Source organism: Typopeltis vanoorti, chromosome 1 (assembly GCF_054136105.1).
Source record: "Typopeltis vanoorti isolate ZY-2024b chromosome 1, IOZ_Tvanoo_1.0, whole genome shotgun sequence".
Lineage (NCBI taxonomy): Eukaryota > Metazoa > Arthropoda > Arachnida > Uropygi > Thelyphonidae > Typopeltis > Typopeltis vanoorti.
The window spans coordinates 74,378,294-74,405,936 of record NC_143549.1 but is presented as its reverse complement, the minus strand read 5'-3'; the positions used below and the strand labels follow the sequence as shown (position 1 = coordinate 74,405,936).

The 27,643-nt window shown below is 38.0% G+C and overlaps 1 protein-coding gene across 1 annotated transcript in view; it reads right to left on the bottom strand.

Moving 5' to 3' along the window:
• LOC150110094 (uncharacterized) overlaps window positions 1–27,643 on the bottom strand; it is a 119,046-nt gene that overhangs the window by 28,005 nt on the left and 63,398 nt on the right. Inside the window, exon 3 of the mRNA XM_090391359.1 lies at window positions 10,002–10,143. Coding sequence (XP_090247485.1) covers window positions 10,002–10,143 — 142 coding nt within the window. The remainder of the gene's footprint in view (window positions 1–10,001; window positions 10,144–27,643) is intronic.

The following is a 27,643-nucleotide window of genomic DNA, read 5'->3' as shown; positions in this document are numbered from 1 at the left end:
TTCAATGATTCTGCCTATTTTCATTGTCTTTGTCTTTTTATTGCTGACCTTCATACCATATCTATTACAACAGTTATTCAATTTAGTCAGTAAATCTTGCAGACTTGTAGCTTATTTATTTAGAAGTATAACATCATCCGCATAAAGCAAAGAGAATACATTAACATCTCCAATTCTAATATCATGTTTAATACCACTTTCGTTCATAATGTGATCCATATAGATAATAAATATCAGAGGGAATAATGTACATCCTTGTCTCACACCAGATTTAACATTAAACCATCTTCCTACACTTCCTTCAATTCTAACTGCTGACTTGCAACTCAAATAAAGACTAAGTATTGCTTGATATAATGCCCCATTGACACCATATAACTGTAGCATGTTTGAATAGCTTCTCTCTTGGCTCCTTGTCATATGCCTTTTCCAGATCAACAAAACTTAAATACAGATCTTTGTTATATTCCCATGCTTTCTCAACTATTTGTCGTACAGTGAAGATCTGATCCTGACAGCCTTTATTTGGCCTGAATCCAGCTTGTTCTTTACCAAGCTTTTCTTCCACAATTCTTCTCAACCGTTTCTCAAGTATACTGTCATAAATCTTGCCAGGAACACTCAGTAGGGAAATACCTCTCACATTCAGTTTAATTTCCTTTTTTATATATGGGCACTATGAGAGCTTGACTCCAATCATCAGGGATTCGTCCATCTGTCCACACCTTCTGAACTATGCAGTGCAGCCACTGTAAGACTTTTATACCACCACACTTCAGCATTTCTGGTCGAATATCATCTATTCCTGCTGCCTTTCCACATTTCAAGCTTTTGATGGCTTTTTCTATTTCAAGTATGGATACGTATTCCTGACTGTATGCCTGTTGAGTGTTTTTTACCACTGTGCTATCACTGCTTGTTTCATTTAGCAATTTTTCGAAGTAATTACTCCATACTTCAAGGATATCTTTTTCTCCTGTTTTCATGTCACCTTTATCATCTCTAACTCTTTTACAGCACTCCTTCCTCCATTTCTAAGCTTCTTCAAAAACCTCCAGAATATCTTACCACCTTCTTGATATTTATTTTCTATGTTCTTGCAAAAGTCTTCTTATGTTGATAGTACCGATCTTTAACTCTGGTGATGTTGAGTTGAGGTGTGTTTTCAGATTTGTTCCAGTAGCTGACTTTTCGCTGTTCGCAATGACTTTTGTTTAGCTAGTTTTACACAGTGTTTAGCTCTCTTACATTTGTCTCTGTATTCTCTAAGAGCAAAAGCTGACTTTTTTGTCAAGAAATTTTGATATGCTTTCTTCTTTTCCTTCACTGCCTCTTTAACTTCCTGTGTCCACCATGCAGTTCTGATTTTTCTATCTTTGCAGACAACCTCACCACATACCTCTCTTGCTGAATCAATCAGGGTTTTCTTCAAGGCTTGCCACTGAATCTTTAAAGTTTGGTTCCTGTTCTCAAACTCTTTCATTTTTTTTTCAATAATCTTTGTGTATTTTAGTCTACAGTTCACATCTGAGAGCTGCTCAACTTTTATTTGCTTTAAAACGTTCTTACATATTATTCTTTTCAATATGAAATTCAATTTTATCCTGCTCAAGACTAAATAGTGATCACTTCCAATTTCAATTCCTCTGTACACTCTGGTGTCCTACACCAGGAAAAAACATCACTATCAACAATAACATAGTCAATGAGACTTTTCTTATTCCTTGCCTCTTCTCTCCATGTCAATTTGTGCACATTTTTATGTTGGAACGTAGTGCTAGTAATAACCAGTCCATGTCCTGAGCAGAAATCCATCAGATGTTTGCCATTATTATTAGCTTTGCTCTTTTCTCCAAATTTTCCCAAAATATTTTTGTATGTCTGACAATCATTTCCTACTCTGCTATTTAGATCCCCAACAAGGACCGACTTTTTCTTTTTCATTGTGTCAGTTGCTTTTTCTAAAGCATCAAAAAATTCCTTCACTTCTACCTTAGTAGAATCTTCTGTGGGACCATAGGCACAAATAAGTCTCATTGTCCAGTTCCCCATTCTCATATTTGCCCACATCACTCTACTTGAGACTGACTGCCATTCAAGAAGATTAGCCTCGTATTTAGGGTTGAATACTATGGCTACTCCTTCTTTTCCTTGATTGTCATTGTCTGAATATAACATTTTGTATTTATTACTCAGAAAGATCTCACCAGTTTTTGTCTTTTTTGTTTCAGTCACCCCTATTATGTCGATCTGGTACTTATCTAATTCCTCAGCTAGCTCCATTTCTTTGCCATTCAGGCTTCTTATGTTGATAGTACTGATCTTTAACTCTGGTGATGTTGAGTTGGGGTGTGTTTTCAGATTTGTTCCAGTAGCTGACTTTTCGCTGTTCGCCCTAGTTCCCTGGCGAAAACAATGGGGGGGGGGGGGGCCTTGTTTCACCAGGTGATGCCCCAGCTGGCATGAAATTTTGTCATGTTGTACCATCATTTTGTATTTTGGTTCAAGCAATAAGAATACAATTTGGTCAACTAAATCCCAAATTGCCAGCATATCCTCGTTCGTTCAGTATCCAGGTAGATACCCAACAGGGTGCACCACGAGAAGGTGAGGATTGGACATTAGGTCAGAAGCCCTGGTCAGTTCTCCACATTCCTTTAAAGGTTATGTGGAGGTCTCCTCTCAGTTCTTTTTTTCAATATTAAATTCAATTTTATCCTGCTCAAGACTAAATAGTGATCACTTCCAATTTCAATTCCTCTGTACACTCTGGTGTCCTACACCAGGAAAAAACATCACTATCAACAATAACATAGTCAATGAGACTTTTCTTATTCCTTGCCTCTTCTCTCCATGTCAATTTGTGCACATTTTTATGTTGGAACGTAGTGCTAGTAATAACCAGTCCATGTCCTGAGCAGAAATCCATCAGATGTTTGCCATTATTATTAGCTTTGCTCTTTTCTCCAAATTTTCCCAAAATATTTTTGTATGTCTGACAATCATTTCCTACTCTGCTATTTAGATCCCCAACAAGGACCGACTTTTTCTTTTTCATTGTGTCAGTTGCTTTTTCTAAAGCATCAAAAAATTCCTTCACTTCTACCTTAGTAGAACCTTCTGTGGGACCATAGGCACAAATAAGTCTCATTGTCCAGTTCCCCATTCTCATATTTGCCCACATCACTCTACTTGAGACTGACTGCCATTCAAGAAGATTAGCCTCGTATTTAGGGTTGAATACTATGGCTACTCCTTCTTTTCCTTGATTGTCATTGTCTGAATATAACATTTTGTATTTATTACTCAGAAAGATCTCACCAGTTTTTGTCTTTTTTGTTTCAGTCACCCCTATTATGTCGATCTGGTACTTATCTAATTCCTCAGCTAGCTCCATTTCTTTGCCATTCAGGCTTCTTATGTTGATAGTACTGATCTTTAACTCTGGTGATGTTGAGTTGGGGTGTGTTTTCAGATTTGTTCCAGTAGCTGACTTTTCGCTGTTCGCCCTAGTTCCCTGGCGAAAACAACGGGGGGGGGGGGCCTTGTTTCACCAGGTGATGCCCCAGCTGGCATGAAATTTTGTCATGTTGTACCATCATTTTGTATTTTGGTTCAAGCAATAAGAATACAATTTGGTCAACTAAATCCCAAATTGCCAGCATATCCTCGTTCGTTCAGTATCCAGGTAGATACCCAACAGGGTGCACCACGAGAAGGTGAGGATTGGACATTAGGTCAGAAGCCCTGGTCAGTTCTCCACATTCCTTTAAAGGTTATGTGGAGGTCTCCTCTCAGTTCTTTTTTTCAATATTAAATTCAATTTTATCCTGCTAAAGACTAAATGGTGATCACTTACAATTTCAAATCCTCTGTACACTCTCAGTGTCCTGCACCAGTGAGAAAACATCACTATCAACAATAGCATAGTCAATGAGATTTTTCTTATTCCTTTCCTCTTCTCTCAATGTGAATTTATGCACATTTTTATTATTTATTATTACCCGATAATACCCCATGGAGTCAAATACTCATCTGGGAGGTCCTATTATCATAAACACAGCTCATCACACCATGCTTTAAACACACTCAAATTCTCTGCAGACACTACATGCTCAGGCAAGGCATTCCAATCATTCACAACTCTGCATTAAAAAAAAAACCTCTCACTTCCCTACACAGACCCTCTTTATACAGTTTCCAGGGATGACCTCTTGTTCTCCCCTGATCTCCCACTATTCTCTGTAGAACCTCTCTAGCAATGATCCTATAACAATCCCTTACTAACTTGTAAGTCTCTATCATATCTCACCTCTTCCTCCTGTCCACCAAACTCTGCAAGTTTCATCTTCTCAATCCTTCGTCATACTCGACATTCCAGAGGTTTAAAACTACATTAGTCAGTGTCCCTCTGAAACCTTTCCAACATCTCTTCGTCCTTCTGAAAATCAGGTGACCAAATATGGGCACAATAATCCAAGTGTGGCCTAATCAAAGCCGTATAAAATGGAACGAGAATCTCCCTACTTCTACAAGTCAGTATCCTCTGCATCATTCCCAGAAGCCTTTGTGTTGTCTTCACAATTTCAGATCCTTATCAACTATCACCCCCTAGATCTCTTATTTCCTCCACTCCAACAATATATCCTCACCAAGCATAAATTCTGCATCCCATCTTTGTTATCCAAATTTTAAAATCTTACATTTTGCAACATTGAACTCACATCTCCATTTCCGTGCCCAATCACTCAATTTATTAAAGTCTCCTTGTAAGGCTACAACATCTTCTCTGCTCTTCATGGTTTGTCCAAACTTTGCATCATCTGCAAACAACTGAATATCACCATCCAAATCTTCATCAATATCAGTAATATACAAGTAAGTTAAACAGTAATGGCCCTAAAAAGACCCCTGAGGCACACCACTAGTGACTTTTCTTTTACTGGATATTGCTTCCCTATACACAACTTGTTGATACCTATTAGATAGCCGGTCTCCAATCCAATGAATTAAATCTAATATCCAACCCCATCCACTCTAGTTTGATTATCAACTTATCATGCGGTAATCTATCAAAAGCCTTTGCGAACTCTATAGCAAATCCATGTTGTACATCAAAGGTAATACCATTGTTTCAACTCAATTCTGGATCCTAGTTCTCACAAGCTTCTTTAGTTCTATCACCTCCTTTATGAAGTGGCACTCTTGTCAAGTTCTTAAGGAGTGACCCTTGTCACTCCTTAAGAACTTGACCCAATGCAAGACTTGTATTAAAAAAATATATCAAGGCCGGTATCAACTCCCTGGCATATTCCTTCAGAATACGTGGTGATATATTATCAAGTCCCACAGCCTTATTTACATTAAGCTTGCTCAACTCCCCATACACTTCTTGCTCACTTACAGTCAGTCTCTCCTCCCCATCATCAACTGCTCTCAATCTCTCCATGAAGTCACATTCACAAGATTGAAAGACTTTTATGAACTGCTTATTTAGTATTTCCACCACACCTTCTGCAACAGCTGTCTTTATACCATTTTCTCCAATCAATGCCATCCTTCCATAATCATTCTTTCTTTTCCTGCTACATATCGAAAGAACTCCTTAGGATTCTTTTTGGCTTCATTAGTAACTGCTGTTACTAATGAAGCGAATGAAGCCTTGGCTATTTCCACTTCTCTTATGCTGCCCTTTTTCTCTGTACTTAATCTCTTTATTCATCCATTTCACATCTACCTTATTAACTTTCTCACCCTTGGAATATATTTAGACATTGCATCTACTAGATAGTTTTTGAAAATCTCACAAACTGCATTGATCTCTTTATCAGCTAACTCCTCGTTCCATGCTACACCCGCAAGCTGTCTCCTGAGCTCTTCATAATCACCCCCCCCCCCACCTTGTAGTTCCACATATACCCTTTCTTACAGAGGTTCTCACACTGCTGGCAACCACCCAGGTAATCACCTCATGGTCACTCTCACAAATTGGTGGGTGATTTGACACCTCATTTATAATTACATCCTCTGATGAGATGACCAAATCCAAGACCCTTAATCCTCATGTGCCCTCTGTTACATACTGTCTGAAGTAGTTATCCCTCAAAAACTCAAGAAACTCATTTTCTTTACTTGCAGTTGCTATCTCATCATTCCAGTCTATATTGCCATAATTAAAATTGCCCATAATGATCACTCTTTTCTTATTTGCTTTGGTTAATTTGATTATACATTTCATAGTCATCACTACCATCGACATTGATCAAAGCAGCTTGGGGGATTTTCAAAAACCATCTACAAGATGCAATGTCTAAATGTATTCCAAGGGTGAGAAGGTTAATAAGGTAGATGTGAAATGGATGAATAAAGAGGTTAAGCATGCGATACAGAGAAAAAGGGCAGCATAAGAGAAGTGGAAATAGCCAATTCCATGCGGACTACAAAGACCAGGCAAGGCAGGTGACTTAGTTGGTGAGGATAGCTAAAGTGAGGTATGAACAGCAGTTAGCTAATGAAGCCAAAAAGAATCCTAAGGAGTTCTTTCGATATGTAGCCAGCCTCCATCTCACACCATACTTCCTCAAAACCACTGGCACTATTTCCCTCTTACATCTCTACATTTTATTGACATAACTCTTTCTCTATCATCAATAGCACTCCCCCTCCTCACAAAACACATCATACTCTTCCATCTCTATTCCTCTCAGGATGTCATCCGTATCCAACCATGTCTCACTTATTCCAACAATTTTTGGGTGAACAGACTCGACTCAATTAGTGCAACCATTTCATCTGCCTTGTTTCTTACACTTCTAGCATTTGTATATACACACAACACTCATTCCTGGATCTGCAGCTAGTTCCACTGATACCACTCATTCAATGTGATCTCCCTATGCTCGACTGGGGCCATTTCTCTTTCTGCTTATTCATTTCAGAACCCTGTTCAATTCCAACTGTTTCCTCTTGATCCCAGGTGATCGCATTCCTTTCCTGTCTAAACATGCTCTCACATTCTCTTGGTGCATCTACCTTTCTCATGCTGTGTACCCCTGTCCGCCCTGAGTCTCCCCATTTCCCTGTTTCCTCTTGCACACCCATTCTCTCATTTTGCATACTCATGCCACTCACCTCCTCATTCATAGCCACCTCTTCAATCCCTCCTGTCTTATTCTCCTGCTCTTCCACATCACTACCCACTAGATCTCATTCATTCTCTGTACTCACTTCTCTACCTTCCAGCAGCAGTCTCTCCAAGAGACTCACACTATAACCACTCAAATGCAGTCCACTCTCTTATATAGTTCACCTTGTCCTTCAAACTCATTCCACACATTAACAAACTGTACTCCCTTCTCCTCACACATTTCAGCCAACATATCATTCATAACACTTGCTCTCTGCCTCATCTCACCACAGTCATACCTAGGCAACATGCTTACTACCCTTCCTGTCACACTATTCTCTTTTATCCGTCTAAGCAGCCTCCTGATATCCATTCTGATGTGCTCTGCCAAGTCATTCATACCTATTAAAACCATCAATTCCTTTGCTCGCTCCCTCCTCATATCAAATGATTCAATCACTCTACTCATTTTACCACCTTGAAAACATCTTGTGCATCACCTCATCCAGCACACCTTTAATGATGGAGTAGCCATATAATGCCACTCGCTCGCCTTTCGTTAACTCTTTTGTACCTATTTGATTTGTTTTAATTGTTTTCACCTGAATTTTCTTAATTTCACTCCACATCTATTTTCATGTCTTGCCTCATCCAACCCAATTCAACTTTCGAATCCCGGATCACATTCTGTCTACCATTCACTCTTTCTAAATTTCGAACTCTCGATCCCCCCCCCCTGCTTCACACTTTCACTCTCATTCATCCTTTTGAGTTTCCATTCTTTCAGTCCATGCATCCAACTTTCGATATCATTCATGCTTTTGATTTTTACAACTTTCGTACCTTTCATCACGCTATTTCCGGTTTCTTTCGTTCTCTCAATTTCGCTGCCTTCTGCCATATTAGCTTCAGTTTTGTTCTTTTTACCATCCATTTTGGTTTTCAAATCACTCGTTTTCTTTTTCAATGACTTTTTAACAATTTTTCGCCTTTCTTTCACATCATCCTTCTCTTTCGAATGAGCACACATTCTTCCCACGACAATCTCACTACTAACACTTTCTCTCATTAAATTCATATTAGCACTCATCAAATCCTTGTTTAGCTCACACACCCTCCTTCCATCCACCCTATATGTTCACAAATCATCTATGTAATGAAAAGAATACATATAGCACACCTTGCACTTCACGAAACGACTTCGAATTTTCTGTTGGTAATAACCAGTCCATGTTCTGAGCAGAAATCCAACAGTTATTTGCCATTATTATGAGCTTTGCTCTTTTCTCCAAATTTTCCCCAAATATTTTTGTATGTCTGACAATCATTTCCTACTTTGCTATTTAGATCCCCAACAAGGAGCAACTTTTCTTTTTTCATTGTGTCAGTTGCCTTCTCTAAAGCTTCAAAAAATTCCTTTACTTCTACCTTAATAGAACCTTCTGTGGGACCATAGGCACAGACAAGTCTCATTGTGCAGTTCCCTATTCTGATATTTGCCCACATCACTCTACTTGATATTGCCTGCCTTTCAAGAAGATTTTGTGTTGAATACTATAGCTACTACTCCTTTTTCCCAGATTGTTATTGCCTGAGTATAACATTTTGTATTTATTGCTTAGAAAGATCTCACCAGTTTTTGTCTTTTTTGTTTCAGTCACCCCTATTATATCAATCTGGTACTTCACCAATTCCTCAGCCAGCTCCATTTCTTTGCCATTCAGGCTTCTTTTGCTGATAGTACCGATCTTGAACTCTGGTGATTTTGAGTTGGGGTGTGTTTGCCCTGGTTCTCTGGTGAAAACATTGGGGACCTTGTTTAACTGGGCGACCCCCCCCCCAGTCAGCATTAATTTCTGTCAAGAAATTCAGGTTGTACCATCATTTTATTTGTAGTTTAAGTCAATAAGAATACAATTTGGTCAACCCAAATTGCCAGCCCATCCTTGTTCATTCAGTATCCAGGTAGATACCCACTATGAGAAGGTAAGAATTGGACATTAAGTCAGAAAACCTGGTTGGTTCTCTGCATTCCTTTAAAGCTACAGTATGTGGAAGTCTCATCTCAGTTATACACCTTTGACCCTTAAGCATCCCTAGTCTACCATCCCATGTAATTTTCTCAATTTGTCATGAAGTATTCTATTGCTTTTGCATAACCTAAACAATTATAAGTCTCTTCTCTCCAATACAGTTGACATTCTATTATAAAACATAACAGTGTCGACTTTTATAATTAGGTGTTATAAGATATAGAATCTAATTTAAATAACTCATTATTTGTTTGTAATAAATTTAACTGCTTCATGGTAAGCAGATCAAGAATATTTTTTTGGCATTGACATTGGGCAGTCGTGCAAATTTTTTGAGCAAAATAATTCAGTTGCATTATCATGTTTCAAATGAAAATGCAGCTTAAAGAATATATAAATACACTTATAACTGTTATTATCAGCAGACCTACATGGGGGTCACAATACTCATTATGAGTTCTCCATCTAAAATATTATTAACTGCCAATATAGATATAAATTTCTTCATGATCTTTGCATTCATTCATATAATAAGTTCATCATCCTACTGACTTAAAATTACACTACTAAGATTATAAAACTAAAAAACTATAAAATTATCTTGATAATCCATTCCTATCATCTAAACACTTTAAAGCTGCTTCTCAATAAAGGAAACATTGCTAAAGTTTCTAGCAAGAAATTTTTAACAAGTGGATTTTAAAAAGAAGGCAACAAGCTATCAATGAACAATGACATTCATGGATAACATACTGTTTTAACTCACTTTCCTTTCATTATATGGGGGAGGGGGGGGGAAGGGATGACCATATTAACTGCAAAATTGCTAAATTTTCACCTACCAGGTAATCGAATTATCTGGTATATTTTTTCTGCTTTAGTTGTCACTGAAGTATCTTCCTCGATATAAACAGATCTGTTTAACGCATTCAGCATTCTTTGTCGAGGTGGAGTTTTCCTTTTACCCATAATGGCAGCATAATCCTACACATGAAAAAAAAATCATTAATATGGACAGCATCATTATTATTATTATTATTTGAGACCTCCAGGAAGTCAAGGACTCATCTAGAGATGATATAAATAACCCAATCCAGGTATCATACCTTCCCTTAAATTCATTCACACTAAATGCACTCACTATCCCTAAAGGATAGTGAGTGCATTTACTTGACTGCGAAAAAACTTAACTTCCATGGATATCCCTGCATTCTCTCCCCACCTTCACATATAACAAAAATTTTCATCAGATGATATCCTATAACACCCATTCGGAAGTTTACAGACCACTGTCATATCACTGCTCTTTCTCCTGTTAACCTGGGACTGTAATACACATATAATCTGTCCCCATAATCCAGATATAATCTTTGTAACTATTCTTTGAACCCTTTCTTACAGCTTCTTTATCCCCTTGGAACTAAAGAGACCAAATTTGCACACAATAATCCAGGTTAATTCTTATCAAGGAATTTTAAAGAGGCAAAATGACTTACTTATCCTAAACATGTTAAGGTTCGCTTCAGCATTGCAATTACTAATATTATTATTTCTAGTTACTATCATTTCATTATTACTATTTCTAGAATTCTTGAGGGACAAATGTCTTAGGCAGCATGTAATAGAGGGAACAAGAGGTTCAAGAGTTTTGGATTTGGTCATAGCATCAGAAGAGTTGATAATAACTGAGATGATATCTCTCCTACCAATTGGAGAGAGTGACCATATGGGTTTGACTTGGAAAATGAATAGACATGCAGGAGTATCAAAGACAGGAACATATGTGGAATTATAAGGCAGATGATTATAATAGTCTTCGATGTCAACTTGGGGAAGTTTCATGGAGGGAGGAATTGGAAGGCCGGGATATCATTAGTGCATGGGAAATTATGAAAGAATATTTGTTAGCAGCAATTGTAAGTTGTATACCACAAGTGAACAAGAGGACACAATTTGGAGTAAAGTGGATGACAAACAATATTAAACAAGAATTGCATCCGAAAAAGAGGCTATGGAAGAGATATAAAGAGACAGGTGAAGAGAAGATGCATGAAGAGTATAAGACACAGGCCAGAAGAGTGACTAGTATGGTAAGGAAGACGAAACTGGAATATGAGAGGAGATCGGCCCAAAGATCCAAAGAAAATCCTAGGGTATTTTTTAGATATGTGGCCAGTAGGAGGAGAAATGACTGTGGAAGAATGATATTGTGGGATAAAAATGGGAATAGAGTGACTGATGCAGAGGACATAGTGGAATTGTTCAATGAACACTTTATTGGAGTATTTCATCCTAGAGGAGTCAGTTTTAATGCTAGAGGGATAGGGCTGGTTCGAGGTTTAGAGGTACAGGAGGAGAGTGTGTTTCAGATACTGAGTACTCTGGATGTCAGTAAAGCTTTGGGACTGGATGGTATTTCACCACGAGTTTTGAGAGAATATGCTAGGGAACTGACAGTGCCTTTAACCTGGCTTTTCAATGAAAGTCTGGCTGCGGGAAAGGTGCCCATGGAATGGAAGGAAGGTAAGATAGTGCCATTGCATAAGGGCAGTAGCAGACTGGAAGTGTCTAATAATAGGCCAGTTTGTGTGTCATCAGTAGTTAGTAAGATCTTGGAGAAAGTAGTGAAGGACCGTATACAGCATTGGGCAGATGAGGGTAATGTTATCTGTGAGAGTCAACATGGATTTGTGAAGGGGCGCTCTTGTTTAGCAATATGCTAGCCTTTTATGATAAAGTTACAAGAGCATTAGATGAGGGATTTAGAGGAGGATTATTAGATGATGCCATTTTCTTAGACTTAGTGAAGGCATTTGACAGGGTGCCACATGATAAGCTGATATTTAAGTTGCGGCACATGGGTCTAGATGTCAGATTGGTCAACTGGATTCAGGATTGGCTGTCCAATAGGTATCAGAGTTGTATATGGCAGGACAGTTTCAAGGAAGCAGAGGGTTACAAGTGGGGTCCCACAGGGCTCAGTACGGGACCTATATTATTTAACCTTTATATCAATGACATTGTCAGTGGACTGCAATGGGATATTCAGTTGTTTGCAGATGATGCGAAGCTGGGAAGGATTATTAGTAATAGTGCAGATGTGGTCGTCATGCAAGAGAATTTGAATAAGCTAGATAGATGGGCAAATGAATGGGGGTTTCGGTTTAATGCAGCTAAATGTAAGGTCTTGAGGTTTGGGAAAGATCAATGGGACACTGCATACTCCATGGGAGGAGTTATACTGGAGGATGTAGGGGAGACAAGAGATCTGGGGGTTGATGATTGATGGAAAACTGAAATTTAGGGGACATATTGCAAAGGTGGTGAAGGTAACACAGAGGATTGATGCAATAATGAGAAGGACGTTGACCTGCAGAGATAAAACAGTTATCATTCCGATGTATAAGACCCTGATCAGACCACACTTGGACTATTGTTCTCAGATTTGGTCCCCAGGATTTGAAGGGGATAAATGAACTGTGGAAAGGGTACAAAGGTGGATAACAAAGATGGTTTCAAGACTGTACAATGATAGTTATGAGGATCGGCTGAGGGGATGTGGACTGCAGAGTTTGGTGGATAGAAGAAGGAGAGGTGATATGATTGAGACTTTTAAACTGTTGAGAGGTGGTTACAGGGTTGACACTGGCGGAGTTCTTTAGCTTCGCTGAACAGTGGGAAGGAGTGATGACAAGAGGCCATCCCTGGAAGTTACGAAAGGAAATTGTGAGCAAGAGAGTGAGGAGTGGTTTCTTTGCATGGAGTGTGGTTGAACCATGGAATGCATTGCCTGATGGAGTGGTGAGAGCGAGAACGGTCAATAAGTTTAAGGAGTGGCATGATAGATTTTGTGTTTCTTAGGCGGGGGGGGACCTCCCCTCAATGAGTCTTGATAGACTTTGTGTTTCTTAGGAAGGACCTCCCATGATGAGTCTTTCGACTCCATGGAGGCCTGAATAATAATAATAATAATTATCACACACACACACACACACACACAACAGCAGCAATCCATTCCAATCACGCACTACTCCATGAGAGAAAAATCTAGCCCTTACCTCCTCCTTGATAGCATTTATTCTTAACTTCCATGGATACCCTTACTTCCTTTCCTCTCCCTCCATAAAATGAAAAATTTCATCTAAAATACTGAATAGCCTTTTTGAGAAGTTTATAAGTCTGAATCATATCACCCCTCTTTCTCCTATTTGCTAGTGTCAACAGCTAACAAATTCTCAATCTATTTTCATACTCTGTATTCCACAATCCTGATATCATTTTAACACTCTCCTTTACACTCTCTTCACTGTATCAGAATCACCATGGAAACCAGGAGACCAGACCTGTGTGCAATAGTCCAAGTGAGGTTTTATCAAGGCTTTGTAAAGAGGCAAAATGACTTCCTTATGTCATGGTTTGTTTCAGCATTGCCATTATTCTCTGAGTAGTGTTTACATTTTTTGCTATATAACCCTTGAACTTCAACTTCCTGTCTACTAAAACTCCAAGATCCCTAGCCTCATTAGTTTCTTCAAACATAATCCCACTAATATAATACAACATTGGATATCTAATCACACCAAAGTGCATGACTTTGCATTTATTAACATTGAAATGACAGCCATTTTCTCATGCACACAATTCCAGCCTATCCAAATCATTCTGCAAATCTTTTCATCATCAGCAAATATGTTACATGTGAAATCCTTCTCAATGTCATTAATGTACAAATTGAATAACAATGGACCAAGGACTGATCCTTGATACACACCACTGGTTATTACCATTGATCCTGCAGATTCACACCCCACATCCACTTTTTGATATGTTGCTCAGCCATCATCTTATCCATGCCAAGTTTATAATCCAATCCCATATTCTCCAATTTATGCAACAGTATTCCATGCTATATTCTGTCAAAACCCATTGCAAAATACAAAACCATCCATTCTCCTTGTCTAACTCAGTGGCAACATTATTATAGAATATGAACAAATCGATAAAATATGACCTTCCCTTAGGAAACCATAGTAGAGATTCTCTGTCAACCCATTTCTGAATGCGAGCCATAACTAACTTTTTCAAAATATTCACCACTCCTGAGATACTGATTGGTTGATAGTTGGATACATCGTTCTCTGCATCACCCTTATGCAATAGGATTACCACACATTTTTTCCACTCCTATGGGGAAATCTTCCTTATTCTGAGATAATATAGATTGTTCAAGGGAATAGCTGTTCAGCTAAACACCCTTTTAATATCTGTGCTGCGAAAATATTTTAGGATACTTAGGGGGCTATAACTACTAAAAGGTTAAGAACCACTGTCTTAAGGTACCCACAAGTCACCCTCTTTCTTTTGGATATATAATGGAATTATATATCTACTAGGGGGCTCTGTCCCCTAGTAGATTATAACAGAGATTATAATAGAGACAACAGAGGTTGGCAACCTATAGTACTTCAGTACTGTACATGGGTACAGAAGGATCAGAAATTTAGAGGAAACATTGCTAAAATTGTGAAGACAATACAACAAATTCTGAGAATGATGCAGAGGACAATGACCTATAGCAGTAAGAAGATTCTTGTTCCACTGTATAAGGCCTTGATTAGGCCACATATAGACTACTGTGCACAGATTTGGTCACCTGGTTTTCAAAAGAATGAAGAGATGTTGGAAAAGATCCAGAGGTGATTGAATAAGGTAGTTTCTGATTTCTGGACTATTGAATATGAGGAAAGCTTGAAAAGATGCAATTTACAGACACTAGTGAATAGGAGGAAGAGGGGGGGGGATGATATGAAAGAGACCTACAAGTTGGTAAGGGGATTTTTACAGGATCAATGTCGAAGTGGTTTTTTCATAAAATGGTGGGAGATTGGGGAGAACAAGAGATCATTCCTGAAAGCTGTATAAGGAGAGAGTGAGATGCAGGTTTTTTGTTTGCATGCAGAGGTGTGAATGACTGGAATGTCTTGCCTGAGAGCAGTACCATCGACAGAGTGTAGCATAGAAGCTGCCTTCCTCACAGCATGGCTTAATAAGGGCGCTCATTTGGCCATAGGCACCATCGCTACGCTAACAATTCCTGTTAGCATAGCAAGTGCAGAAAGAAGTTTTTCCATGCTTAAACTGATTAAAAATTATTTGCAAACAGCAATGATCCAAGAAAGATTGGTTGGTCTAGCAACTATATTGATAGAGGCAAACATAGCTTATAATTTAAATTTAGAAGAGCTTATAAACAGTTTTATTGTGCAATATCCTCGTAGAACAAATATTTAATTAATATTATTATGTAATCGTTTTGCATTAATATTCCTCTTGTAATGAGTACAAAATAGCAATTGAAGATTTTCTTATATTTTTGTCTTATAATCCATTAGGGGCGATATTTAATTGTTTGCCTCAGGGTGCAGCCTAATTTGGCAATGGCCCTGCCTGAGAGTGTGGTGTCTGCAGATAATTCGAATGTGTTTAAGGCAATATGATGAGCTGTGTGTATGACAAAGGGACCGCCTAGATGAGTCTATGACTTCATGGGGTCTGAAAATAATAAAAATAATAACATGAATTTGCATCATTTTTGCAATACCTTCAATACTTTTAAATTATTCTCTTTATTATTTTATCCAGTTCTTACTTAACATCCAGGGAATTAATGGGTCAGTCTGAAATATATATATATATATCTTAATAATGTGATCGCTTAAATAACACAGCTACTTCTAAAAGAATTCACTATTTCTAGATTAATTCACTAAGGTTATATCTTCCTTGATTATTCTTGTTATAGCTTGCCACATAGTGCAAGAATTCTGTCCAATTTACTTTTGCCTATTCAACTAGCTACTTTCTTTTACTATCTGATTTCCCCTTCCAGAGCAGTATAATGAACATGCCAAGAGAGCTGTTACTCTCTTAGCGTGTTCTTTATACTGCTCCAGAGTCCAGTCATTACTCTTTTCCCATAAAACTGGATCACCTATTTTATTTTCATGAACCTCTGGCTTTCAAGTTTTATTCACTCATTTAACTCCCATATGATCTAATCCTCTAACTCTGGGGATTTATTTATTCGTATGGGATTTTCACCCCTTTGTCTCCCATCCCTTTGAGGGGGGGGGTGAGTTCTCCTAATGAGGAATTAAGTATGTATTTTATGTCTGTAGATCAGTATGTGTGTATGTGTCTTCACGGGGCCAGTTTGCCTATTCTGAGGGATGAAAAACCCTTTGCCCCTGCATGAGACTGGCTAACTCGCCAAAGAGCTCTGTCTATACCAACTAAGCTAGAGAGGCTGTATTCTCTGGGAATACAATTATTCTTTATTCACCTTCCCATGTCTAAGCATTGTTTTGAGCTACCCTCTTACTTTATTGAAATCATCTGCCTTATATAGTTTTCCATATATATCTCTCTTTTGCTCAAAACTACCAACTGATTTACTATCTCCTCAGTCAAAAGTGCATAATCATTCTTATCAACTGGAGACATAACAGATTCAGAGATTCTAGGATGCTATTACCAGATCCAATATTCTTGCACTGCAAGTCTCTTCCATCATGTGCTGTTTAAGGTACATATCCCTCTATAATTTTCTTTCCCTCCTTTTAGCTTTCGTTTCCATCCAGTTCATATCTATGAAGTTGAAATCATCCAAATGATAGCCCTGATTATATCCAAAAGGCTAACATATCTGCACTGTTCTGAGTCCTCTTTTGATGACTGGAGAATAGTAGCAGTATTTAGTGATGTTTTTGGTCCCATCAACCTCCATATCACACTCACAGCCTTGAATCCACTTCCTATATAGTTCATACTACTACTACTACTACCACAACTACCAACACTCCTGAACTCAATTTTAGTCGATTCAATTCTTCTGCACTTTTTATCGATACCCCCCACCCCCACCTCTCTGGCTGTTCTTTCCTGAATGTGCTATATCTGATACATTACATTCCTGTAAGCAGCGTTTTTTTCTGGAAAGGTGTGCAACTGTAAGAGTACCATCACCTTTCTTGATAGTGAGGTGTGACATACATATTGGGGTTCGAGGTTATATGGTGAGTGGTCGGTGTAATTTAGCGCTCGTGTAAAATTGGTGATTTCTGGTGTTTTTTTTGTGTGTTTTTCTTTAGAAAATTGGTTTTATAGTATATTAGAACGATTTTCGTGTTTTTAGAGTATTTTGTGTGTCTTTATAACATATTTTATTGGGGCTGTCGCCGCTAGAGGGATTCGTAGTGTGTAGTGTTCATGAAAGCTCCGAATAAGATAAGTATTATTTTCAGTTATCGTTGATAAATTTATTTAATATTGCGTAGTTTTGTTTGCCTTGCGTCTCTTAGTGCATCTTTTTGTGTGTTTTGGTGTGTTATAATTTATAATTTGATAAAATACGTTGCAAGTAAGTATGGCTCCAGTACGAAGGAAAATGGCGGCCAGTAATGATGGTTTGCCATCTTTATCAAAGAAGGGTAGCATAAAAGAGATGATTCAGTGTACTAGCTGCGAAATGTACGCTTTGCGGAGTGCGGTCGGAGTGTGGTTAGATGATAATAAAGGAGTGAATGTGTGTAGAAAATGTAGGGAGAATGAGAAATTGAAGAGTATTTCGGATCGTTAGCGTGATATTTTTGTCAAACTTCAGAAGGAAGAAAATAGGGATATGACAAGAAACGGCGAGGTTGTACCAGAGAATTGTGAGAGTGTGAATGTAGAAAGTGCAAAACAGCAGTTAGAGTGTATGAGCAAAAGTCGACTGAATGAACCAACCAATAATAAAAAGTATGACAGGAAAAATAAGTGTATGAGTGTGAACGTAAACAAAATGAAGGAGAGAGTGTTGTATGGAGACTCGTTAATACGAGGTGTGATAGTAGAGGATTTGACAAAATCGCACCAACCTGGTGCGACCATAAAGGATGTAACTGAGTCTATTAGAGAGCAAAAGGAAAGGGTGAAAGAAATTATTGTTGTGGCAGGTACGAATGATTTGAAAGGAGACAAAATGGAAATGATAGAAGATCTGAATGAATTTTTTGAGGAAGCAAAAGAAAAGAGTGAGAGAGTTAGAATGATTAGTCTTTTGCCACAGTATGACACTGAAATGTTTAAAAGGAGGGCCATAATTGCGAATGACTTTATGCGTGGGTTATGTATGACGAGTGGTGTGGAATTTGTGGACGTGTGGAGTGAGTTCGATGGGCGAAAGGATCTATATAAGATGGATGGCTTGCATTTGAATGGTTACGGTGTAAGAAGACTTGAGAAAGTGTTGCTGAATGTGGTGGATGTGCAAATTCAGGGAAACTAGATTTATTAAGGGGGGGGGGAGTAGATATACAGTCCTTAGGGAGGCAGTTGAATGTAAGAATGAATATAATATGCCTGAGCAAATAAGGACAACAAATCAGAGTGGGATGGTTAATATAAGGCATAAAGGTAGGGTTGGGGCTAATGGGGGTCTTAAATTCTTGTACACTAATGCTAGGAGTATTAGGAACAAGAAGGAAGAGTTTTTGGCCATGGTTGGCACTTCCAGACCACAGGTTATTGGTATTAGTGAAACATGGTTGACTGTAGATGATATAGCTAGTGGGATTGAATGTGATGGGTATAGTGTGTTCAGGAATGACAGGGAGAATAAAATGGGGGGGAGGAGTATTGATGATAGCTGATGAGCTGCAGCCAAGGAGAATAGAAGTTGAATTGCAGGATAGAGAAAAGAGCACATTTGAGGCCATTTGGTGTGAGATTCTGGCTAGCAGAACTAAATATACAATTGGGTACTGCTATAGACCAGGTGATGGAAAAGATGATGGTGACAGTATGCACAAGCAAATAGAAGAAATGAGTGGAAGTAGGGTGATTATTATGGGAGATTTCAACTATGGTCGCATTGATTGGAGTGAGGAGAGGACACATGGAAGGAAGGAATTGGATTTTATGCGGTTATTAAGGGATGACTATCTGTAACAGCATGTAATGGAAAATACTAGGGGTCAGAGAGTGCTTGACCTAGTAATTACATCTGAGGATTTGGCTGTAACAAATATGACCACACTGCCACCAATCAGTGAAAGTGATCATAGGGTCTTGACTTGGGAGGTGGCTAAAGGTGTAGAATTTTCAATTAAGACAGAGTACATGTGGAATTATCGGGCTGGAAAGTATGACAAGCTTAGGAGTGTGATTGGTTCAGTGCCATGGCATGTACAACTGCAAGGACTAGAAGTTGATAGTGCATGGGAGGTAGTTAAGAAGTGTTTGCATGAAGCAATGGCTGATTGTATACCTAGAGTCTGAATAATAAATCAAGTAGGGGTTAAATGGATGAATAACACCATTAAGCTTGAGCTGCAAAAAAAGAAACAACTATGGAGGGAATTTAAGGAGAAAGGTGATGACCGGCAGGCACACGAACGGTATAAAGCGCAGGCCAGAAGGATAACGAGTGTGGTAAGAAAAGCAAAAACGGATTACGAAAGAACATTGGCCATGCAGGCTAAAGAGAATCCTAAACAGTTTTTAGATATGTAGCAAGTAAAAGGAAAAATGTATATGGCAGAATGATTTTAAAGAATGTTGATGGTAGGGAGGTAACTGAATCAGTTGATATAGTTGAGTTACTGAGTGAACACTTTGCAAGAATATATCATCCAGGTGGTGACATTGCAGAAACAACTGTACCAGTAGATTATATGGGAATTCTGGTGAATGAAGTGGTGGTGAGTAGTCTGTTGCATAACCTCAATGTCAATACATCTGTGGGATTGGATGGTATACCAGCTCGTGTTGTACGAGAAGTAGCTAAAGAATTGTCAGTACCCTTGACCATTTTGTTTAATTTGAGTCTCGGGTCTGGGTTAGTCCCGAGGGGGGGGGTGGAAAGAGGGGAAAATAGTTCCACTGCATAAAGGTGGTTCCAAGACTGCTGTTGTAAATTACCGACTGATTAGCATATCAGGAATCATTGTCAAGGTCTTAGAGAAATTAGTCAAGAAAAGAATACAGGATTGGATAGATGAAAATGGGATATTGTATGGGGGACAACATGGTTTTGATAAGGGTAGATCATGCCTCAGTAACTTGCTCACGTTTTATAACACGGTGACGGCTGAACTGGATAGGGTTAATGGGTTTACAGTAATACTACTGGACCTTGCCAAGGCTTTTGATAGGATACCACATAGAACCCTAATCAGTAAACTGGAGCAGATGGGGATAGACATAGAGTTGGTGAGATGGATAGGAGGGTGGTTGAAGGAGAGATACCAGAGAGTGGTTTATGCAGGAGTGGAGTCTAAAAGGCGGCTTGTGACTAGTGGAGTGCCACAGCACTCTGTTCTTGAACCACTGCTTTTCAATTTGTTCATCAATGATATAGGAAAGGATTTGAGAGGAAGCGTTCACTTGTTTGCTGATGATGCAAAGTTGGGTAGAGCAATTATGAGTGCACAGGATGTCAAAATTTTACAGGATGATTTGGATAGTTTGGAGGACTGGGCTAGGAAAAATGGATGTCCTTATGAACTTAGGAACCTTATGAGAATAGGTTGAAGATTTGTGGGTTGCAGAAATTGGTTGATAGGCGAAGGAGGGGTGATATGATTGAGACATTCAAATTACTGAAGGGTTTCTATAAGATCGATCCAGAAGATATTTTTGAAAATATGACTGGTGGTGGGAGGACTAGGGGCCATGAATGGAAGCTGGGAAAAAGCGTGATTGACAAGGGTGTTAGAGCTAGGTTTTTTACTTGGAGAGTAGTGAATGAGTGGAATAAGCTTCCAGAGTCTGTTGTGGGTGCTACGACCGTGAATGAGTTAAAGACAAGGTATGATAGATACTGTGTGAATGTCGAATAGTTGTTCTTGACATGATGTTAGGGCCTCCCTCGATGAGTCTGTCGACTCCTTGGAGGTGCCTGGAACAATAATAATAATAATAATAATAATACAATGTGTACTGGATATACTCTGTTATCCATTATCTGATATACAGTAAAAGACATTGTACTGGATATACAGTACATTTTTTAAATATGTAATATTCAGTAATTTTTTTTATACTAATATCTATTATTCAAATAAGCTTAGTGATTTATTGAAATTTGCATTTTCACTTAGTCTGTTGTTCAAATATAACAAGTTCTTACAAATGCCGAAATTCTTTTTCTCGATTCTTTATTAATTATCCACGTTTCAGATCCATACAGTACACCAGCACTTCCTAAACTGTGGGCTGCAGCCCCCTTGGGAGCCGTAAGTTTTGTTGAGGGGGCCGTGAAATAATGAAAACAAATTTTAAATGTTTTAAAACTAAGTAGATTTTTTTTTTTAATCTTAAAAGAAACGTATTTAATTTTTATTATTTCTTTTTTGTTCTTTTTTATATTTTAATGGAAAAAATCACACATTGGTGTTGGTTCACAAATTTCGCTTCTTGCATATTTTGGCACTTAATGAATATTAGTAAATATATGCTTATTCATATAAGTTTCATTTCAAAGGTATTGAAATGAAAGCACAAAAAATATTATAAATGCAAAATCTTGAATATAAATTGTATTGAATATAAATACAATAAATATTATAGTAATATATGTCTGTATTACGATTTTTTTTTTTTTTTTCGATGGGGGCAGTGAAATATTTCAATTTTTTTCAAAGGGGGCCTTGGCATCCATACGTTGGGAAGCACTGCAGTACATCACTAAAGATGCATGTTTCCAGAACTCTTAGGTTTATTTGCAGGTTGATCACTTTACTTTTCCAGATGTTATCCATGGTCTTCAGATTTGTTCTTCCCTTTGCACTCCTGATCTTTATTTCTTTTTTACAGTCCAAATGTTATTTCCCCTAAATATGTGAATTGTTCCAAATTTTCTATATCAATTCCATCTGCTTGTATCTTTTAGGAATTATAGACATGTTAACAAAAGAATATTTTAATGTTCGTGAAATATTTCAGTTCTGAAACTAACAGACTATCCTTAGTGGCTACATAGGAACAGTTTTTCAGAAGGTGGAATACCAACAATTGATCATTCAAAAGTAGAACGAGCTGCGTGATGTTACATTGCTAAGCATTAAAGAGAGGAAAATTTCATCAGAGTGATGAATAAATTATAGGTATTAATTCACAATTTCATATAACAATCTTAATTTATAAATTCAATTAAAGATAACATTAGACTAATGTAAGAATTAAAGGTCTCAATTAAAAAAAAACTTAATGTGTTATCTGGATTAAACTTTCCCATATTTTTGATAAGGATATACAGTCATTTTGATTCAAGTTAGGGCGTTGAAGTAAGGCCTCAGCACTCTCTTTGAATAGGCATTCGAATTTATAGCGACATCTGTGTAGAAGGCAAGTCTTAGACTAGAGGTTGTTGTGGCTTGTCTCTATCCCGTGCTGCACCAATCCAGACTTATCGGATTTGTTGTGAAGAATGTATGATTGATGTTCTTGTATTCTTGTTTCTAGAGAGCGTCCTGTTTGTCCAAAGTACGACAGATTGCAGTTACAAGGAACTTGATATACACCAGGCAGAGACATAGTTGAGCATTTATCTTTAGAAGAGAGGAAATAGCTAGATATTTTGTTAATAGGGAAATAAGTGGCTGTTAAATCATATTTCTTTAGAATTCTTGAAATTGGTTCTGAAATCCCGGAAATATATGGAATTGGAACTTGAAATATTGATTCTTTGTTGTTCTGGATTGGATTGTAGAAATCGAACAGATGTTGTGTACTTTTTTTCAGAGAAGGCATTTAATTTCATGTGATGTTTGATAGTTGAAAGTTCTTTCTGTAATTCATGAGGAGTTGAGCAATTAGTTCTAGCTCGTCATTCACAAGGCAGACATTCCTCTCTGTCCTATAGTTGACTGTATTGATTCACCTACTTATTGCATAGCCAAATATTTAGCAAAATTATTGAAATCACATATAGGCAAATAATGCTCTTTTTTTGAAAAACTCTTCGGATTTCCTAAATAAATTAAAAAATATCTCATTACAATCTACTGATCTTATGGCGAGCTTCGATGTAGAATCTCTATATACTAATGTACCTCTCAAAGAGACTTTACAATTACTTGCTGACATCTTCCCACAAGATATTGTAAAATTATTTGATTTTGTGATGCACTCTGGATATTTCTTGTGTCAAAACAAATTCTACAACCAAGTGGAAGGAACGGCCATGGGAGGTTCACTTTCACTTGCTTCAGCCAACTTTTATTTGGAACATCTAGAAGACGTCCTTTTTTCATCTATATTCCCTCAACCATCCTTTTGGATGAGATATATAGATGACATCTTTTCAGTGTAGCCTCACAACAGATTCCTTACCTTCCTTTTTAGCCAAAATCAATTCCTTACATCCTCACATTAAGTTTACCGTGGAGATTGAAAAAGACAAGTTATCCTTTTTTTATGATGAATCACCTCTCCTCCCCCCCCCCAAACAATAAGGGATTATAAAAATCCTATATAACAGAACAAATTAATCAGTTTTGAAATATTTGACAAACATTAAAATATTCTTGTATTAACATGTCTATAATTCCTAATTTTAATGTCACAAGTGTCTCTTAAGAGTAAAACTTGTATCTTTTGTTTCATGTTCTTCTCAGAAAATACCATTGTCTTTTTTTTTTCCCAAGTTCTTAACAAGTCCAAATCTCTTTCCTTCCTCATTTAACAGTTTCAATGTTTCTTGTAGTTCTCTTTTGTCTTCTTCTTCTTCAATAATAACAATGTCATCTGCAAATCTCAGATTGTTAATTATCATCCCATGTACTGGTATCCATGATATTCCTTTTGCATCTTCCTTCACTTTATCCATTGCTCTTTGTAAATATGCGATGAAAATGCTTGGTGATATTGGGTCCCCCCCCCCTCATCTAGTACCTCTGCTTGTTCTAAACCATTTCCCCAAATCATCACCTATTCTAACTGCTGCATCTGCATTCTTTAAACATCTTTTAACACAGCTATTAGTTTTCTATCAATTCTATAGGATTCTAGCACTGTTAATGTCACTTTCTGGTCGATACTGTCAAATGCCTTCTGAAAATCAACAAAGCAAGTATATGTTTTTGTTTTTTCTCTTTCTCTATTATTAACCACACTGTCAAAATCTGTTGAATTGTACTTCTATCTTTCCTAAATCCTGCTTGCTCATCTGCAAGGTATGCTTCCAATTGTTCTCAATCTTTCTGTCAATATCATCATCATCACCTTACCAAGTGACTTGTCAAAGCAATTATTGTTTAATTTTTACATTCTAGCTTATTTCCTTTCTTGTATAGTGTCACTAATATTGATTTGACCCACTACTCTGGCATTTTCCCTTCTTTCCATACCATATTACATAGTTGATGCATTTCTGTAACCATACTTTCGCCACTATATTTGATCATTTCTCCAGTGATGTTATCATTACCAGGACTCTTGTTGTGTTTTAGTCCAATTGCTTTTTCTCTCTTAAAATGTCCATATAGTGGTGATATCAGCTTAAATTCTTCAATCAGTTTCCCAATGCTATTTAAATCTAGTTTTTCTTCATATAACTCACTACAGTATCATGTCCACCGCTGTATAATTTTATCTTTATTCATCAATACTTTGCCTTTTTCATCTTTAATTGTGGTCTGTTTTGGTTGCCACTTTCTATTAATGGTTCTGATCATTTTGTACACCTCCCAAGTTTTATGCTCTCCATAGTGCTGTTCTATATTATTGCATTGGGCTTCTAACCATCATCTTATCCATTCTGACTGCTTTTTTCATCTCATTACATTTTCTTCTATATTGCTCCTCTATTTATTCTGATGTATCCCTTCTTTTCTTCAACATTCTCTTCTCCAGTACTAACTTCAGTGTTTCTTGTCTAATCCACTTTTCTTGATCTTCTCTTTTTCTGATACTGTTTCTTCAACTGCTTCTTCTATCACCTTCATTACTCCTTTCAGTCTTAGATTTGAATTTTTTTTCTTTGTCCACACTTTTAAGTTTCTCTTCTAATACTGTTCTGTATCTTCTTCCCATTTCTGCTTCACTTATTCTTTCTGTATCTCTTTGTTTCTGATGATGGGTTTTATATTTTCTTTTTAATTTCAACTTGATGTTTGCAATCACTAAACTATGATCCAAATCTATATCTGCGCCTTCAAAAGTTCGACACTGCTGTACTGATTTTTTTTTTTTTAATGTTGTGCCGATACACAAGAGGTTGATTGATCAACCTATAGTACATTAGTACCATGTATAAGTAGTGGGGTGGGAAAGGAAGAACTTTTTATTATTATTATTATTATTATTCAGGCCTCCATGGAGTCAAAAGACTCATCGTGGGAGGTCCTTCCTAAGAACATAAAGTCTGTCAAGACTCATCGAGGGGAGGTCCCCCCCCCCTAAGAAACACAAAGTCTATCATACCACTCTTTAAACACACTGACCGTTCTCGCTCCCACCACTCCATCAGGCAATGCATTCTACGGTTCAACCACCCTCCACACAAAGAAACCACTCCTTACCCTCTTGCTCACAGTTTCCTTTCGTAACTTCCAGGGATGGCCTCTTGTCATCACTCCTTCCCGCTGTTTAACCGCGAAAGAACTCCCCAGTGTCAACCCTGTAACCACCTCTCAACAGTTTAAACGTCTCAATCATATCACCTCTCCTTCTTCTATCCACCAAACTCTGCAGTCCACATTCCCTCAGTCGATCCTCATAACTATCCTTGTACAGTCCTGAAACCATCTTTGTCATCCGTCTTTGTATCCTTTCCACAGTTAATTTATCCCCTTCAAATCCTGGGGACCAAATCTGAGAACAATAGTCCAAGTGTGGTGTGATCAGAGACTTATACAACGGAATGATAACCCTCTTATCTCTGCAGGTCAGTGTCCTTCTCATAATTGCAACAATCCTCTGTGTTATCTTCACCACCTTTGCAATATGTCCCCTAAACTTCAGGTTTCTATCAATCATCAACCCCAGATCTCTTGTCTCCCCTACTTCCTCCAGTATAACTCCTCCCATAGAGTATGCAGCATCCCATTTGATTTAAATGACTGTAAATTGCATTCCTTGGGAAACACAGCAGGGGAGAGGAGACTGTTAAACAGTACAGCAGTTGCAGGGTGAAGGAAGAAGAAAAGAAACTTGTTCTGTTTGTTTCTAGGTGTACTGTGAAGGGAAGCTGAGCAGCAGCTGCACGTATTCCAATGAGCTAAGTACTGAGTGGAGGAATTATCGATGTTATTTCAGATGAGCATTTCCCATGGAAATATTTGTAGAATATACATATTGCAGAAACCAAATGTCTGTGCGAAAGTGGGAGAGTGAGTTGGTAAGAGATGGGTCATTAATAAGTCTAACTGCTCTCCTCTGTATTGAGTTAAGAATTTTGAGGGAGCTTTTAGAGGCCCCACCCCATACATGGGAGCAGTATCCAATAGCTTGGTGAATTTGTATAATGTTAACAGCTATTCAGGGGTGAAGTAACGTCTTGAGCAAAAGAGAAATCCTAGTTTTTTTGAAGCTGAGGATACAATGGTTGTGATGTGTTTGTGCCAGGAGAGGTTTGATGTGAGGGTAATTCCAAGAAGAGAAATCTCAAACTGTCTGAAAATTTGGGTATCACTGAAAAGAATACTGGGAAAAAATGGTTCTTTTTTTATGGGAAATAGGACAGAAGGTTTTATTAGCATTGAAATTGATGAAGTTATTCAAACCCCATTGGAGGATGGCTTGGTGATCGGAATTGTGGGTAGTGGTGGTTGATGTTCTGTAGGTTGAGGTGAGTTGTGTAGAGTAAGGTTTGCCAAATGAAAGGGAGGAGTGTAATGTGCTGTCATCTGAAAAACTGTGTATTGGGTTGGAGGTCAACTGAAGTAGGTCATTGATATAAGCAGGAAGAGGGTTGGTGAGATGACAGAACCTTGTGGAACCCCAGCATTAGTTGAATGGCAAGAGGATATGGAACCATCCACCATCACATTCAGTGTGCATCCAGACAGAAAGTTGGCATTCCAACTACAGAAGTTCTGGGACAGACCAAATGATGGTAGTTTGCTTAGTAAGCCTTCGTCATAAACCCGGTCAAGGCTTTGGAGATATCAAGTGCAACCACTTGAGATTTGCCAAACTTCTCCATGCCATTTGTCCAGAGATGGGTGACATATGTAAGCAGATCTCCTGTTGATCAGCAGCTACGGAATCCATGCTGGCAGTCATTTATTAGGTGGGTGTCTTCATGGTAGTGTAGGAGTTGGGAATTGATGATTTTTTCCCATTACTTTAGACAAAACTGAGGTAAGCGAGATAGGGAGGTAGTTGGACAGCAGTGACTGGTCACTCTTCTTGGGAATGGGTTGAATATAGGCCAATTTCTAGTTTGTGGGATAGATTCCAGTGGAGTAAGAGATTATAAATAGGCGACATATGGTAG